We start from the raw sequence: 17,241 nt of genomic DNA on the forward strand, positions 1-17,241 counted from the left end.
AAAAAGACATAAGAATGTGCTTTTATTGCACGATGCACCAACAGGACCATGTGCTACATGCAACTGCCCCACCTAGGGACTGAACAAAGATTTTTAATTTATGGTGATACTTCTTTAATGGAATTAAAAAGTCATCCACTAAACCAGCATAATGTACAACAGAACTTTTTTTTGGTAAACAGATTAAACTAAAAAAATTTATTTTTTTTATTTAATGGACATGGTGTAAATAAAGTTCTGGTGTGCTTTCCAGTGTTATTAAAAAAGTAATTATAAAAAAAAGGGTTTGTAGTATGCAACTAGGAGATTAAAAACCTCTCGAACCCCAGTGACATGTGATGCTGTCAGCAGCCCCGCATACGCTCTTGAGTGTAAATGGGCTCTTTTTAGTGATTATACCAAAGCAATGCAAGTGCCAGAGCATGTGATATTGAATAGGAACAAAATATTCTTCCTCTCTGCTCCCCACCCTGCTAAAGCTGCAGAAAGCCAGCTCATCGTTCGTGTCACTGATTGTTTCGAACAAGCCATAAATTCAGCTCTAGCAGTAAATAGGTTGATCATATAACCACTGCTGCCTTGGGCACCATGCAGGAGCAGAATGACCCTTATTGCTCTTGTTGTATTTACATTTATAATGATGTTGATGACAAGCCGTTGTTGTGTAATCAGGGTTTGACAAGAGGTTTTCTTTTCTGTATTCAGCCATTGTTAGGCTGAGAATGTGCTAAGGGCTTTGTCACTGCTTGTTTCCTAAGGTGCAAATTCCCTGTTAAAGAAACAGCTATTTATAACAATTTTTCCCTGGGTTTAGTAATCCTTTAACCACTTCAATACAGGGCACTTATACACCTTCCTGCCCAGTGCTTTAAGTGGGCCAAAAGAGGTGCCGGTACTCTATTAGGCGCCGGTGCTCCCCCCCCCCCCAATACTGATCATGAAAATACCCTTAGAAAGTACCCTGAAAAAGAGCTACTGTAGTGTGTGTGTGTGATGAGGGGGGGGGGGGTCTGATGTGCAGGGGGGTACTGGTACAGAGAGGAACGAATGTGTGTGTGTGATGAGGGGGGGATCTGATGTGCAGGGGGGTATGTGGAGCGGTCCGGTAGAGTGTCACACTGTGTGACACTGTCCACCGGACTGCTCCACATGCCCAGCAAATGCAATACTGTGTTCAATTAAAGAAGTTCTATGACCTAAAACTTTTAACCCCCGCTGTGCCTGGGCTGTAAAACTATACAAAATAAACTTTCACTTACCTGCCTACGATCCCCCGTTGTTCCGATATCGCCGTCCCGTTCTCCGGTCCCGGTCTCTTCCGCTTCCTGCGTGTCGGCGACTCATAGTGCGCTCAGCCTATCAGCGGCCGCAGCAATGTCCCGTCGCGGCCGCTGATAGGCTGAGCGCACTATGAGTCACCGACACGCAGGAAGCAGAAGAGACCGGGACCTGAGAACGGGACGGCGATATCGGAACAACGGGGGATCGTAGGCAGGTAAGTGAAAGTTTATTTTGTATAGTTTTACAGCCCGGGCACAGCGGGGGTTAAAAGTTTTAGGTCAGAGAACTCCTTTAATTATATCAACTCCACCTGCCCCAGTGCCCATGCCTACTGCCCAGGCTGCGCCAGCAATACTGACATGCGGGGTGTGCCCAGGCAGCACATCCTAATTACTTGTGCTCATTGCTGTCCCTGGCACTCCCTGCTAATTCAGCCATCGATACAAAAGTCCAATTCTTCACACCCCCAGTCTGCAGCTATTTAAAAAAAAAAAAAAGATTCTCTGGTACTAGGCCGCTCCCCCCCCCCCCCCAGGCCCCCACTCCCCGTTCCAAGCAATCCGATGCCGCTCGGCTCCTTACCTGCGCAGGGCCACGGTCGGTCGATGCAATGCTGGTAGGTCTGCTGGCGAGGTGAGGTGACTCCGGACCGGCGGTGGATGGTGGAGCGGAGCCCCCCCAGGGGCCGGGGAGATGTCGGCGGCTGTCGGCTGAGGTGAGGAGGTGAGCCAGACTGAGACTCACTCCCTCCTCGTGACACACATTGCTGCAGCCTCAGGGCGGGCGGGACTCCAGGCCGCACTGATCGCTCCTCACAGGCGCGCGGAAAGGAGTTGACGTCACCTAACGTGAGGTCAACTCCCTGCCTGCGCCTGCCTGAGCCGTACTCTGCACGCGACCCGCCCCCCTCCACTAGCTGCCCAGCCAATGACATTAGGAAGGAGAGACGGCCAGCTCTCCGCTGCGCTCCGGTACCGGAAACCCACGTACTGGGCGCACGGAGAGGTGCTGGTACTCTCCAGGGCAATTTTCGGAAGTGGCGGTACTGAGTACCGCCGCGTTCCGGCCCACTTAAAGCACTGTTCCTGCCCAGATCAATTTTCAGCTTTCATGCAACGATGTGCCCAAACAACATTTTTATAATTCTTTTTTACACAAATAGAGCTTTCTTTTGGTGGTATTTGATCACCTCTGGGTTTTTTTTTTTTTTTTTGTTCTACAAATAAATAAAAAATGAAAATAAAAAAACATTATTTTTCTTTGTTTCTGTTACAAAATGTTGTAAATAAGTATGTTTTCTCCTTCACTGATGGGCACTGATGGACACTGATGAGACAGTACTGATTGGCACTGATGAGGTTGCACTTATATGCAGCATTGATAAGCGGCACTGATAAGCAGCACTGATGGACACTTATAGGAGGTACTGATGGGCATTCATAGGCGGCATTGATGGGCACTCATAGGTGGCACTGATGGGCACTCATAGGTGGCACTGATAGGTGGCACTGGAGGGCACTGGTGGGCAGCACTTATAGATGCCACTGATAGGCAGCACTGATCAGAGGCACTGGCAGGCATCACTGATGGGCACAGAGTGCCATCCCTAATGGGCAATGATTACAATCCCTGGTGGGCTCTAGTGGGCTGTTTTTTTTTTAATTTCATTTGGAGAGATTTCCTATCTCTTTCTGTTGTGTCTCTAGGGCAGGAACTAAAGGAGAATCTCCCCAGGGACACACACACATCAACTAAAAGATGACCATTCCCTTCAATATCCAAAATTTCAAAAAGGTCTTTGGTTTATATTCACTTAGGCCCCGTACAGACGACCAAACATGTCTGCTGAAACTGGTCTGCGGGCCAGTTTCAGCAGACATGTTCGGTCGTGTGTAGGCCCGAGTGTGCAGGATTCCAGTAAACATTTGCCCGCCGGGCCTTTTCCCAGCGGACAAATATTCCTGGACTTGTTTTAAAACAGTCCGCTGGAATCCTGCCCGCTCGGACATGTTCGGTCGTCTGTACAGACCTACCGTACATGTCCGAGCGCCCGCCATCCCTCGCATGCGTCGAATGACTTCGACGCATGCGTGGAAGCATTTAACTGGCAGGCCCGCCCACGTCGCTGCGTCATTGTCGCGGCGACACCGCGCCCCGCGTATTGTTTACGCGCGGCTTTCTGTACGATGGTTAGTACAGCCATCGTACAGAAAACCCCGGGCAGACATGTACGGTGAAAACGGTCCGGCGGACCGGTTTCATCGTACATGTTTGCTGGTGTGTACACGGCCATAAAGTACAGATAGATCACAAAATACTTTAATTTGTTGCAAAGAACTGCTTTATCAATTGGAATCTAAAAAGGCTACAATGAATGGACCAACTCCACCATGTATTGGGCAGCTAATCTTTAACCTCCTGAGCGGTATTCCCGAGTCTGGCTCGGGGTAAAATTTCAGTACTACTAGCGGTAACCCCGAGCCAGACTCAGAATTGCATCGCAGTATCCAGGCATAAATCAGGAGAAAAGGTATACGGACAGTCGCACACCAAAAATAACCTTAGAAGGTAGCCTGTCATGAATTATCTCGGCCACCAGAGGGCGCTAGCGGCGCATCGGCACGCGCAATGCGCGCGCAACCACGGCATCGCGCTCGTGCACGCGCGCACCGGCGGTAACGGCGCACGGGAGCGCGCATCGGCGGTAACGGCGCGCGGGCACGTGCATGCGTCTATTTGGCGCCAAAACAACCTACTTAAAGTGTCCTGGAAGCCTGGCCCCTTGCTGTCCGGTCTGCAGCGTTTCCTGAGACCACCTGTACCTGTACCTGTACCTGTACCAACTACTCCTGCTTGATCCAGATCCTGATACCCGGCTTGTCTCCGTTGTTCCTGTCTTCCGCCTGCCCTGACCTCGGCTTGCTCTGACCATCCTTCTGCCTGACCCCTGGTACTCCGCTGACCGTCTGTTGCCGACCCGGCTAGTCGACCTCTCTGTTACCTGGGCCTCTCCTGTTACCAGTCCGGCTGCTCCTGCCTGTCCAGTCTTCTGGGACCCTGTCCAGTCTTCTGGGACCTGCTGCGGCCAGACTTTCAGAATACCTTCCTTTCCGGCTTGCCTGCTGTTCCAGTGCTCCTGCATCCAGGCTGCTACTTACCAGCCTGCACCTGCCTTTCAGAGACTTTCTCGGACTCCGCAGAAGCTCCATCCGGCCCCTGCACCAGCGTCATCCCTGGCGCTTGTGCGACTCTGCATTCCCGCTCCCCCTGTCTACTCTACCAGGGGTCCGGGATCAGAGGAGCAACAGCAGCCACTTCCTGCACGTCGGGCTCATCCTTAAGGTACGTGACAGTACCGGACAGCCATGTCCGAGCCCGCGCAGGGAGTGGATCCGATGCAGGAACTCTGCCGCCATTTGGAAGGACTAACCCAGGCCGTCCGAACCCTGCAAGAAGGTTACACACGTCTGGAAAATCGGGTCCAAGCCTTGTCCACTCCTGCCACAGCCTCTGCGACTTCAGGGGCATCCGCTTCGCCATCAGTAATAATGCTGCCACCTGAACCTAAAGTTCCCATGCCCGAGAGGTTTGCGGGAGAACGTAACAAATTCCGAGCCTTCCGCAACGCTTGCGAATTATACTTCGCCCTCCAACCCCGGACTTTCTCTCTGGAAGCTACTAAGGTGGGCTTCGTCGTTTCGCTACTGTCTGGCGAACCGCAAACCTGGGCTCATCGCCTCATGGAGATCAAGGATGAATCACTTGACAACTTAACCGCCTTTTTCCAGGCTATGTCTCTGCTTTATGAGGACCCGCATCAGACCGCCACTGCAGAAGCCGCATTACATGCTCTACAACAGGGTCGTAGACCCGCCGAAGACTATGTGTCCGAATTCCGCAAATGGTGTTCTGACACAACCTGGAACGACTCGGCTCTCTGCTACCAGTTTCGCCTTGGCCTGTCCGAACCGCTAAAGGATGAGCTGGCCCGGGTAGGAGTTCCTGGGACCCTGGACGCTTTAATCAACTTGACCATCCAGATCGATCGGCGCCTGAGGGAGCGCAGGACTGAAAGGACCACTGCCCCATCCCGTCCGGTCTGGATGATGCCACGGGTACCTTCCACGTTCAATCCACCTCTACCAGCGCCCACAGCCTCTTCTACCCCTGATAATTCAGAGCCTATGCAGCTAGGCCTCCTTCGCCCTTCACTTACTCCGGAGGAACGACAACGCCGTAGGGCCAACAACCTGTGCCTGTACTGCGGGGAGTCCGGACACTACGTGAGGACCTGTCCTGCCAAGCTGCGTAAGTGTCAATCCTTGTCGTCTGTATCCCTACCTGTCCGTCCAAGCAATTCCACTCATCTGGCTATCCTTGTTTTATTTCAGCTTCCAGGAAGAACTATACAAACCAGCGCCATTATTGATTCAGGAGCCTGTAGCTGCTTTTTGGATCAATCATTTGCCTTCAGATATCAGATTCCTCTCCGCCCCAGGTCTACTGGACTTTCTGTGTACTTAGCAGACGGCTCGGTGTTAAAATCTGGTCCCGTCACCCAGGAGACCCAGCCTCTTGCCACCACCATTGCCGATAACCACCACGAACTCTTATGCTTGGATGTGATCAACTCCCCTCTGTTCCCTGTCATACTGGGAATACCATGGCTCCAAGTCCACAACCCCCAGATTGACTGGGCCACTGGTAAAATTGACTTCAACTCTCCATTCTGCCGACAGCATTGCCTGCAACTACCGTCTCCACCCCTGCCATTACTCTGTTCGGACTCTGACATTGAGACTCGTCAATCCGTCCCAGAAATTTATCATGACTATCTGGATGTTTTCAGCAAAAAGGGGGCCGAGACCCTCCCACCCCACAGGGCCTATGATTGCCCCATCGAACTCCTTCCTGGTGCCGAAGTCCCCTTCGGAAGGATCTTCCCCTTAACCGGACTTGAACTTGAGACCCTGAAAACCTATATCGATGACAGCTTGAGGAGGGGGTTCATCCGTGCCTCCACGTCACCCGCGGGTGCAGGCATCTTTTTTGTTGAAAAGAAAGACCATTCCCTTCGCCCCTGTGTGGACTACCGGGAACTCAACAAAATAACTATTAAAAACAGATACCCTCTTCCCTTGGTACCCGAACTATTTCAGCGTCTGGGGTCCGCGGTCATTTTTACTAAATTGGACCTCCGAGGGGCCTACAACCTTGTCCGCATACGCGAAGGCGACGAGTGGAAGACCGCCTTCCGTACCCGTTTCGGGCACTTTGAATATCTAGTCATGCCCTTTGGGCTCTGTAATGCTCCGGCAACATTCCAACATTTTGTCAATGACATTTTTAGAGATTATCTGGACCTCTTTGTGATTGTCTATCTGGATGATATCCTAATCTTCTCCCCTTCCCTAGAGAAACACCGTGTACATGTGAGGAAGGTGCTTGAACGTCTCCGTATCCACGGACTGTACGCAAAACCCAGCAAATGCGAGTTCGAGCGCTCCAGTATACAGTTTCTGGGACTTATCATCTCTGTAAGGGGCGTTGAGATGGATCCTCAGAAAGTTTCCGCAATACTTGACTGGCCAGCTCCGACTGACAGAAAAGGTGTTCAGCGATTCGTCGGGTTTGCGAATTTTTATAGGAAGTTCATCAAAGCCTTTTCCAACATCATTTCTCCTATAACGGACTTGACTAAACTGTCTGCTCGGTTTTGCTGGACACCGGAGGCCCAAGCAGCCTTCGAAACCCTGAAAGGCTTGTTCACCTCGGCATCCATTCTGAGACATCCCGACGCAAGCCTGCCCTACATCCTTGAAGTGGATGCATCTGAAACCGCGGTTGGAGCAGTCCTCTCTCAGAGGCAGGGTCCCAAGGCATTGCTATATCCCGTCGCTTACTTTTCTCGTAAACTATCTGAAGCAGAAAAAAATTACGATGTTGGAGACCGAGAGCTGTTGGCGATAAAAGCCGCCTTGGAGGAGTGGCGGTACCTCCTGGAAGGAGCAGCGCACCCGATTTTGATTTTTACAGATCACAAAAACCTGGAGTACCTAAAAGTAGCCAAGAGACTTAGACCACGCCAGGCCAGGTGGGCACTTTTTTTTTACAAGGTTTTCATTCCACATCACGTACAGGCCAGGGTCGAAAAATGTCAAACCGGATGCTCTTTCCCGCATGTACGCCAGTTCGGAGCCTCCCAACCCTCCGGATACTATTCTGTCTTCAGGGAACTTTTTGCTACTACAAAGAGACTTGGTACCCCAGATCAGGCAGGCATCCGCTGACATTTCTTCTCCACCTGATCCGGAGCTACAATCCAGGGACGGTCTGCTATGGTACCGGGATAAGATCTTCGTACCCGAGGGGCTGCGAGTTAATGTTCTGGGCTCCTGTCATGACCACAAGCTGGCTGGGCACTTTGGGATACAAAAGACCGCTGAACTTCTGCAACGCACCTTTTGGTGGCCCCAACTTCTAAAGGACTGCAAAGATTATGTGGAATCGTGCACTACGTGCATTCGAAACAAGGGGAGTAAACTCAGAGCCTGGGGACTCCTTAAACCATTACCCGTACCGGAAAGGCCTTGGAGAAGGATCTCCATGGACTTCATCGTGGAACTTCCCCCATCGGAGGGCTTCACCACTATCTTTGTGGTAGTGGACAGGCTGTCTAAGATGGCACACTTTGTCCCCTTAAAGGGCACACCCTCGGCTCCAGAGACGGCTAAAGCCTTCATCAGAGAAATTGTCAGACTCCACGGTGTTCCTGCGGATATTGTGTCCGACCGTGGAGTACAGTTCACATCTAGGTTTTGGAGGGCACTTTGCAGCAGTCTCGAGATCGGCCTATCGTTTTCCTCAGCATACCACCCACAGTCAAATGGGCAGACGGAGAGGACGAATCAGACCCTTGAACAGTATCTCCGCTGCTTCTCGTCCTTTTCGCAAGAAGACTGGGTTTCTCTGCTGCCCTTGGCGGAGTTCGCCTATAATAATTCCATCCATTCGGCCACCAAACAGTCTCCTTTTTTTGCCAACTATGGGTTCCACCCACTGTTCCTCTCTAATTCTGTTCCGGAAAGTACGGTACCCGCCGTTCAAGACACCTTGGATTTCTTTAACTCAAATAACAGGATCCTGCAGGAAACCATGACCCAAACACAGGAACGTAATAAGGAAATCTTTGACAGGAGAAGAAGGGGGGAACTCAACTTAGTACCCGGAACTAAAGTTTACTTGTCCACTTTGAACTTAAGGCTTGCATGCCCTACGAAGAAGCTGGGTCCTAAATTCGTGGGTCCCTTTGCTGTCAAGAGAAGGATAAACGAGGTGGCCTACGAACTTGACTTACCAGAGTCCTTTCGAATCCACCCGGTGTTTCACGTGGCCCTGCTCAAACCGGACGTCCCCAACTCCTTCCCTGGACGGGATACCGATCCCCCAGAACCAGTATTAGTCGACGGTGAGGAGGAATTTGAGGTGGAATCTATCCTGGATTGCAGGAAGAGACGCAACCAAATTCAGTTCCTCGTTAAATGGAAGGGGTATGGGCCAGAGGAAAATTCATGGGAACCGGAGGACAACATACACGCCGAAAGACTAATTCAGTTGTTTAAAGACTCTCACCCGCTGAAGATGACTCAGTTGGGCATCCGGAGGCTGCCCCTTGGGGGGGGGCAATGTCATGAATTATCTCGGCCACCAGAGGGCGCTAGCGGCGCATCGGCACGCGCAATGCGCGCGCAACCACGGCATCGCGCTCGTGCACGCGCGCACCGGCGGTAACGGCGCACGGGAGCGCGCATCGGCGGTAACGGCGCGCGGGCACGTGCATGCGTCTATTTGGCGCCAAAACAACCTACTTAAAGTGTCCTGGAAGCCTGGCCCCTTGCTGTCCGGTCTGCAGCGTTTCCTGAGACCACCTGTACCTGTACCTGTACCTGTACCAACTACTCCTGCTTGATCCAGATCCTGATACCCGGCTTGTCTCCGTTGTTCCTGTCTTCCGCCTGCCCTGACCTCGGCTTGCTCTGACCATCCTTCTGCCTGACCCCTGGTACTCCGCTGACCGTCTGTTGCCGACCCGGCTAGTCGACCTCTCTGTTACCTGGGCCTCTCCTGTTACCAGTCCGGCTGCTCCTGCCTGTCCAGTCTTCTGGGACCCTGTCCAGTCTTCTGGGACCTGCTGCGGCCAGACTTTCAGAATACCTTCCTTTCCGGCTTGCCTGCTGTTCCAGTGCTCCTGCATCCAGGCTGCTACTTACCAGCCTGCACCTGCCTTTCAGAGACTTTCTCGGACTCCGCAGAAGCTCCATCCGGCCCCTGCACCAGCGTCATCCCTGGCGCTTGTGCGACTCTGCATTCCCGCTCCCCCTGTCTACTCTACCAGGGGTCCGGGATCAGAGGAGCAACAGCAGCCACTTCCTGCACGTCGGGCTCATCCTTAAGGTACGTGACATAGCCTTTATTTGTGCAAAAAAGGATAAAAGCACTACAAAACACAGCAAGCAGTGGGATATATATAACTGACGCGTTTTTGCCCAGCGCTTTTTGGCAGTTTTCTTACGGGAAAAACTGCGATGGAGCCTACACACGGCCGGGATTTCCGACCAAAGCTCCATCGCAGTTTTCCTGTCGGGAAAACCTCTTGTGTGTAGGAGGAAAGACTGACCGAGCAGGTTCTCTGCTTTCCCCTCGGGATTTCTGACTGGAACTTTTCCCGTCGGAAATCCTGCACATGTGTATGGGGCATAAAAGAAACTATATGATTAAAAACTGATTACATTTTCAAAGGACCTAATTTTCCACAATAAGGAGCTCATGTAAATTCATTTTTACTTTTTAAAGACATATCATTTGTAGTATATAGAATGATTGGTCCTTTAAGTGTTTCCACAGTCTTACCCTATACTTATATCTGCATATACAGTATATGATTTATGAACTTATCCTTTCTTTTGTGCTTCTTCCAGGAGAGGAAAATAGTGGCCTATAAAGATGTTAATTACTCTAAAGATGTTTGGATAAGCACACTGACATCTGACTTGATGCCAAGAATATAATATAAGGCTTCTCAACAGTATGGAGAAATGGTGATTAATCCTATTAGAGCATGGAATCCATTTTAGATCTTGAAGACATGTCTGTATATTCTGCAGCTTTCAAGCTCTCCTTAGCATTACCGAACGTGACAGCTGACAGACTGCTCAGCGTACATTACTCACCAATGGAGAACATTGACACTATGCTGGAATCTGAAACTGACACTAGTAATCTATTATCTGCAAGGGGAAGAAACGCAACTGCCCCCGAGCTTGGCACCTGGCCAAGAGATATTTCTACCAGTGTCAGTTTTCATACCTCCGAACACCAAGAAATTTCACCTACCTCCTTAGAACATGAAGTCACTTTTGGGTCTCGAAACATTCGCGTCATCAAACATAAACCCAGTGCAATTACATTCACTGACATCCCTCTCGATTCGATTTCGGATACAATTCTAAGTGATACTTTGGACAATGATACCTCGGAGGACAAAGATAGTGATGATGGTAGTGAAGAAGATCAGGAGGATGAAGGCGATGATGTTTTTACAGATTTGCCTCCTTGCAAATACACATTTACTGGAATTAAAAGGAGGAGTTCTCATCCCAGAAGATTAAATGGCAAAACGATTGGTGATCCCAAGGGTCTGGGTCAATTTTTCCCCAAGAAACAGTGGAATAATGGCATTATACTGGATGCTGAAGAAAGAAAGAGCCTCATGGTAAGCTTTTGCCACCTGTTACAGTTTATAATTTTAAAGTGAGGTGGGTTAGATAGAGTCAAAAAATGCCTCCTCTGTACAGGCAGTACCGATGTAAGGGGCAAGAGCATTCCCAGGGGCCAGGCAAACCAGGGGCCAAAGGCCCTGGGGAATGTTGTGGTCAGGCTCCAGTGGGGGCCCAGGCCTAAATCTGTGTAAGGGGCCCCAAAATTTCTGATGGCTGCCCTGAGAAGTGTCTGTTTCCTTGCAAATCCCAAAAACGTGACATGCTTATTTGTTGCAGGGCTCCTGCACACAACTGTAATTTACAGCTCAAAGGGGTACAAATTAAAATATGGCTGTTGTTTTGGTGCCTGGCAGCCACAGCTGCAGTGTAATTTTTTCCCTTAAGAATGCATTTCAGAAAAATGCTGTGTATGCCTACTGTATGTATAAGTAACCATTGGCACAGGCATTTACTTGTGCACGCATATGGGTGTATTTTTCAAAAAGTATCATTTTATTAACAATGATGACATACCAACATTCTGCCCCACCTACATCATAGGGTTGTCTCTGGAGTAGCTGTGGGAAAAAACACTTATAGGTAGATTCAGTAAGAGTTAGGCCAGCTTATCAGTAGATAAGCCGACCTAACTCAGAATCTACGCCGACTTATGTTTAAGTGTATGCTCAAACAGAGATACGCTTAAACATATCTAAGATACGACGGTTTGCGCCGTCCTATCTTAGATTGCAATATTTTGGATGGCCGCTAGGTGGCGCTTCCATTGCGGTCGGCATAGAATATGTAAATGAGTAGATACGCTGATTCACGAACGTACGCCCGGCCGACGCCCAAGCCTTATTAACATAAAACACACCCCCCTTACACACATTTGAATTCGGCGCCCTTACGCCCGCCCGCTTTAGGCTACGCCGTCGTAACATAGCAGGCAAGTACATTGTGAATCATGTACTTGCCTCGCTAACTTACGGCGGCGTAGCAAGCACTTCAAGAGTGGCCACATTTGTTGCATTTGAGATCTGCTGATCTATAGAGAGTTGCAAAGTAAAATTAGTGCTTTGCACATACAGGGCAGAAGAACAGGTTTGTTTTATTGCTCCCCTCTCCAGCTCTACATACACTATATTACCAAAAGTATTGGGACGCCTGCCTTTATAGGCACATAAACTTGAATGGCCTCCCAGTTTTAGTCCGTAGGGTTCAATATTGAGTTGGCCTACCCTTTGCAACTATAACAGCTTCATCTCTTCTGGGAAGGCTGTCCACAAGGTTTAGGAGTGTGTCTATAGGAATGTTTGACTATTCTTCCAGAAGCGCATTTGTGAGGTCAGGCACTGATGTTAGATGAGAAGGCCTGGCTCTAATTCATCCCAAAAGTGTTCTATCGGGTTGAGGACAATACTCTGTGCAGGCCAGTCAAGTTTCTCCACCCCAAATTCGCTCATACATGTCTTTATGCGCCTTTCTTTGTGCACTGGCCCAAATCATTTGGTGGAGGGGGATTATGGTGTGGGGTTGTTTTTCAGGGGTTGGGCTTGGCCCCTTAGTTCCAGTGTCCTGACCTAAACCTGATAGAACATTTTTGGGATGAATTAGAGCAGAGACTGTGAGCCAGGCCTTCTCGTCCAAGATCAGCGCCTTATCTCATAAATGCGTTTCTGCAAGAATGGTCAAACATTCCCTTAGACACACTCCTAAACCTTGTGGACAGCCTTCCTAGAAGTGTTGAAGCTGTTATAGCTGCAAAGGGTGGGCCAACTCAATATTAAACCCTACGGACTTAGACTATTATGTCATTAAAGTTCATGTGCATGTTAAGGCAGGCATCCCAATACTTTTGGTAATATAGTGTACTTACCTTTCCATCACATGCCCCCATTCTCCTTATCATTCTGTTTAGCAACCAGGAGGAAAGAAAGGCAGCCCTGTGTAAACGTTGATGCAGTCAGAGCTTATACAGGGCTGAACAATAACCCTCAATATGAAAGCACTGACACAAGCACCAGCACTCAAACATGAAGTAGGTAATGTGCTCCTCCATACCCTAAAATTGTACAAAATGTCCTTGCTTCTTGCGGCAGAAATGAAACATTGGTAAAGGAAAGTTGAATATGTATTGCTAGAAAAGAGGGGATAAAGATGAGCTTTTTGCTTCATCTTGCATTGGTTAAAGTGGAGTTCCAGCCTTTTTTTGATGTTTATTAAAAGTCAGCAGCTGCTGGCTTTTAATAAACATACACTTACCTGCTCCACTGTCCAGCGACGCGACGCACGGACCTCCCCCCCTCTCCACCGGCGCCTCCATCCTAACTGTGGGCAACCGGCCGTGACAGCTTTCGGCTTCACTGCCGGGCAATCACTGCACATGCGCAAGCTTTTGGGTGGAACTCCGCTTTAAGTACAGATGTGCATTACAGAGAACCTTGCAGTCTCTAAGTATGGGCTATATAGTAGCCCCCCAACCATGTAAAAAAAATATATTTTTAAATGCTTCATCAAGGCAAGAGTGACATTATTAAAGTGGTGTTAAACCCAGAAACGGAAGTTTAATATATTGCAGCTTACTAACCCTTAAATGTGATGGCTGAATTAATTTTCTTTTTTTTTGCCTTTTTTACCCTTTTTTTTCACCTGGTGTTTAAAGCAGAGTTCCACCCATTTAAAGGGGTTGTAAAGGTAACATTTTTCTTCCCTAAATAGCTTCCTTTACCTTAGTGCAGTCCTCCTTCACTTACCTCATCCTTCGATTTTGCTTTTAAATGTCCTTATTTCTTCTGAGAAATCCTCACTTCCTGTTCTTCTGTCTGTAACTACACACAGTAATGCAACACTTTCTCCCTGGTGTGGAGAAAGCCTCTTGATGGGGGAGGGGGCGAGAAGGAGGGTCAGGACGCTATCTACTTTGCAGATAGAGAAAGGAGCTGTGTGTTAGTGGGCGTCCTGACACTCCTGCTCGCCCCCTCCCCCCTCAAGAGGCTTTCTCCACACCAGGGAGAAAGCCTTGCATTACTGTGTGTAGTTACAGACAGAAGAACAGGAAGTGAGGATTTCTCAGAAAAAATAAGGACATTTACAAGCAAATTCGAAGGATGAGGTAAGTGAAGGAGGACTGCACTAAGGTAAAGGCAGCTATTTTTATCTTTACAACCCCTTTAAAAGTCAGCAGCTACAAAAAGTGTAGCTGCTGACTTTTTAATAATCAGACACTCCCCTGTCTCATGGTCCAGCAATGCGGGCGATTGAAGCCTCGCTCCTCTCCCTGTCCTCTCCACGGCATTCTAACTGTAGACGCCCAGCTGTAGGTTCACAGCCGGGCACGCACTGCGCGGGAGCTGGGTGCCTCTAAAAAACAGGGTACCCGCTCCTCCCCCCAAAAAATGACATGCCAAATGTGGCATGTCAGGGGGTCACCAACAACTAAAGCAGAATTTCCATTTTTGGGTGGAACTTCGCTTTAAGCCAGTAACACACTTCCTGTCTTAGGGTGTCTCCATTCTGGATAGAGGAGCAAAGCAGGCATCTTTGGACAGCAGCATTGTCTATCTGGGGAGAAGTTCGTGTTATGCCCTGTACACACGATCGGTTCGTCCGATGAAAACGGACCGATGGACCATTTTCATCGGACGAACCGATCGTGTGTGGGCCCCATCAGTTTTTTCATATCAGTGAAAAAAATAGAACCTGTTTTAACATTTTCGTATGGTTAAAAAACCGATAGAAAAAACGATCGTCTGTGGGGAAATCCATCGGTCAAAAATCCATGCATGCTCAGAAGCAAGTCGACGCATCCCCCGAAGCATTGAACTTAATTTTTCTCAGCATGTCGTAGTGTTTTACGTCACCGCGTTGGACATGATCAGATTTTTTTTTCTTTTTTAAAGTGTATTTTGTGCGTGTACTCGAGAGAGGAGCCGGACTGCAGGAGTTGGGAGTAGGCAGGCCTCCCCCAGAGGCAATCTGCCACCTTTCTCCATGCCCCGGGTGGCAATGGCGGGTGTGTGAGGGGTCCTCCCACACAGCCCGCCCTACCTGCTCCGCTTTGAAGCCCAACGGGGCAGAGGGACTCCCTATAAGGGAGTGAGAGGATCTAGCCCGCTCAACCAGCCCTGTTAGTCCTTTGCCTCTCTTTTTAGAGACCGCGTGGTCAAAGTGCGTGCATGTTAACCCAATTTCGAGTGCGTGTAAGTGTGGTGGTTTTTGTGGGAGGGGGGTGGGCGTACTAAGCGCAGGCTTACCTCACATAGCACACCCACCGGGAGCCGGGCTGGGACCACCAAACTCAATTCACATGTAGCCGAGACCGGGATCCGAACGCCTATCTGCAGAGGTGAATGGCTTGTCAGCGCAGTGCCAATCGCGTTGAGCCACCGCAGCTCCCTTGATCGGATTTTTAACTGATGGTGTGTAGGCAAGACTGATGAAAGTCAGCTTCATCAGATATCTGATGAAAGAATCCATTGGTTCGTTTTCATCAGATGAACCGATCGTGTGTACAGGGCATAAGATGTACTAGCAGATTTCAATGCATTTGGGGTGGATCGCTTTTCTGAGTGTGGCCAAGCAGCTGATGTCCATCCTGTCACCTCCTACAGTAAATGCCTGTTTTTTTGTGTTCTTTATTTTGCCAACTGTCAATTTACAATAGAACTAATGCACCACAAGCCAAGCGTTCATGAAGCATCACGGCCATGGCATATGAACGGCCTCCTCTGGTTGTATTGTAGGCTTTAGGTGGGTGGTTGGGGGGGGCACCATGGTTCAACCGCATGTTTTTACCACACCCTGGCCATCTCTGTGAAAGAGGCCTTAGAGTGGCCGTTGAACTTACAGTGGCACACAGGAGGACTGGTACATGCAATACAATTCCCTCTCCTAATGTCGCGTACACACGATCGGTCCATCCGATAAGAACGGACCGATGGACCGTTTTCATCGGTTAACCGATGAAGCTGACTGATGGTCCGCCGCGTCTTCACACCATCAGTTAAAAAAACGATCGTGTCAGAACGCGGTGACGTAAAACACAACGACGTACTGAAAAAAACGCTTCCAAGCATGCGTCGACTTGATTCTGAGCATGAATGGACTTTTAACCGATGGTTGTGCCTACTAAAGATTGTTTTTTCCCATCGGTTAGGAATCCATCGGATAAATTTAAAAGAAGTTGGCTTTTTTTAAACCAATGGTTATATAACCGATGGCGCCCACACACGATCGGTTTGGACCATCAGACCATTCTCATCGGTTTAACCGATCATGTGTACGCGGCATAACTGTGTCCTGTGAGGCTAATGAACATTTTTCATACTGGTGTTTCATTTTTCTGTTATCCACGCCTTAGTGCTATTTTTGCAGACACAGAAAATTGGAATTTTGACAGACTACAAAATACTGTTTAAATTGTATAAAAATATTTGTAAGATGGGTGTTATGATATGGTGTCTGTGTGCCAAGAAATGAAAAAAAAAAAATTAACTGACATATTTAAGCTTTTGGTATTATATATCTCGTGCCTCAGGGGGCTCCCCGTGTTTTGATTAACTTACAAGAAACAGCAAGGTTTGTTTAATCTGAATTCAAAAGATGACTGATGGCTTTCATGGCTCCAGTGTCTTGGCTCTTGCAAAAAAACAGAACATATACTGTACTGCTTTTTAGTAGATCGGTGGCTTTACTGAATATAATTGGCAAGAGATGTATTGAGCTGAAAATCCAGTAGATATATAGTATAGTAGGTGTATCATTTGTGACTGTTTATTTTCTGAGCAGTGGAATTCGATGGCAGAAAATGACTGAGACGATAAATCTCATGGGCTTCCATAGTAAGAGATCTTCTGAAGTGTCTGTGACACTATTTTGGTAACAAAAAAATCTAAAAACTACAGTAAGAAGTAGAAGCTGGGGAGAATAAAAGATAAAACTGGAAAAAAAAAACTCAAACATATCATTCAAATAATAATTTGGAAATCTGATAACTCAACAATTTTAAGTGTGTGAACTTTAGAATATAGGCATTCTCAAAAACATGGATTTCAACGCTGGAATCACAGTGCTGATAGCAGGTGAAAGAAAACTGAGCATGAAACCAATAGATATAGAGACTAGTGTTAAAGTGGTTGAAAAACTGAAGGTTTTTTCTATGCATGAAGGTAAAAAAAAACTTCTTTGTGCTGCTCCCCTC

At 48.5% G+C, this 17,241-nt stretch overlaps 1 protein-coding gene across 1 annotated transcript in view; it reads left to right on the forward strand.

Annotated features, from left to right (window-relative positions):
- STARD13 (StAR related lipid transfer domain containing 13) overlaps positions 1-17,241 on the forward strand; it is a 452,811-nt gene that overhangs the window by 8,611 nt on the left and 426,959 nt on the right. Inside the window, exon 2 of the mRNA XM_040340418.1 lies at positions 10,260-11,053. Coding sequence (XP_040196352.1) covers positions 10,400-11,053 — 654 coding nt within the window. The 5' untranslated portion in view covers positions 10,260-10,399. The remainder of the gene's footprint in view (positions 1-10,259; positions 11,054-17,241) is intronic.

The sequence above is a fragment of the Rana temporaria genome, chromosome 2 (assembly GCF_905171775.1).
Source record: "Rana temporaria chromosome 2, aRanTem1.1, whole genome shotgun sequence".
Classification (NCBI taxonomy): Eukaryota; Metazoa; Chordata; class Amphibia; order Anura; family Ranidae; genus Rana; species Rana temporaria.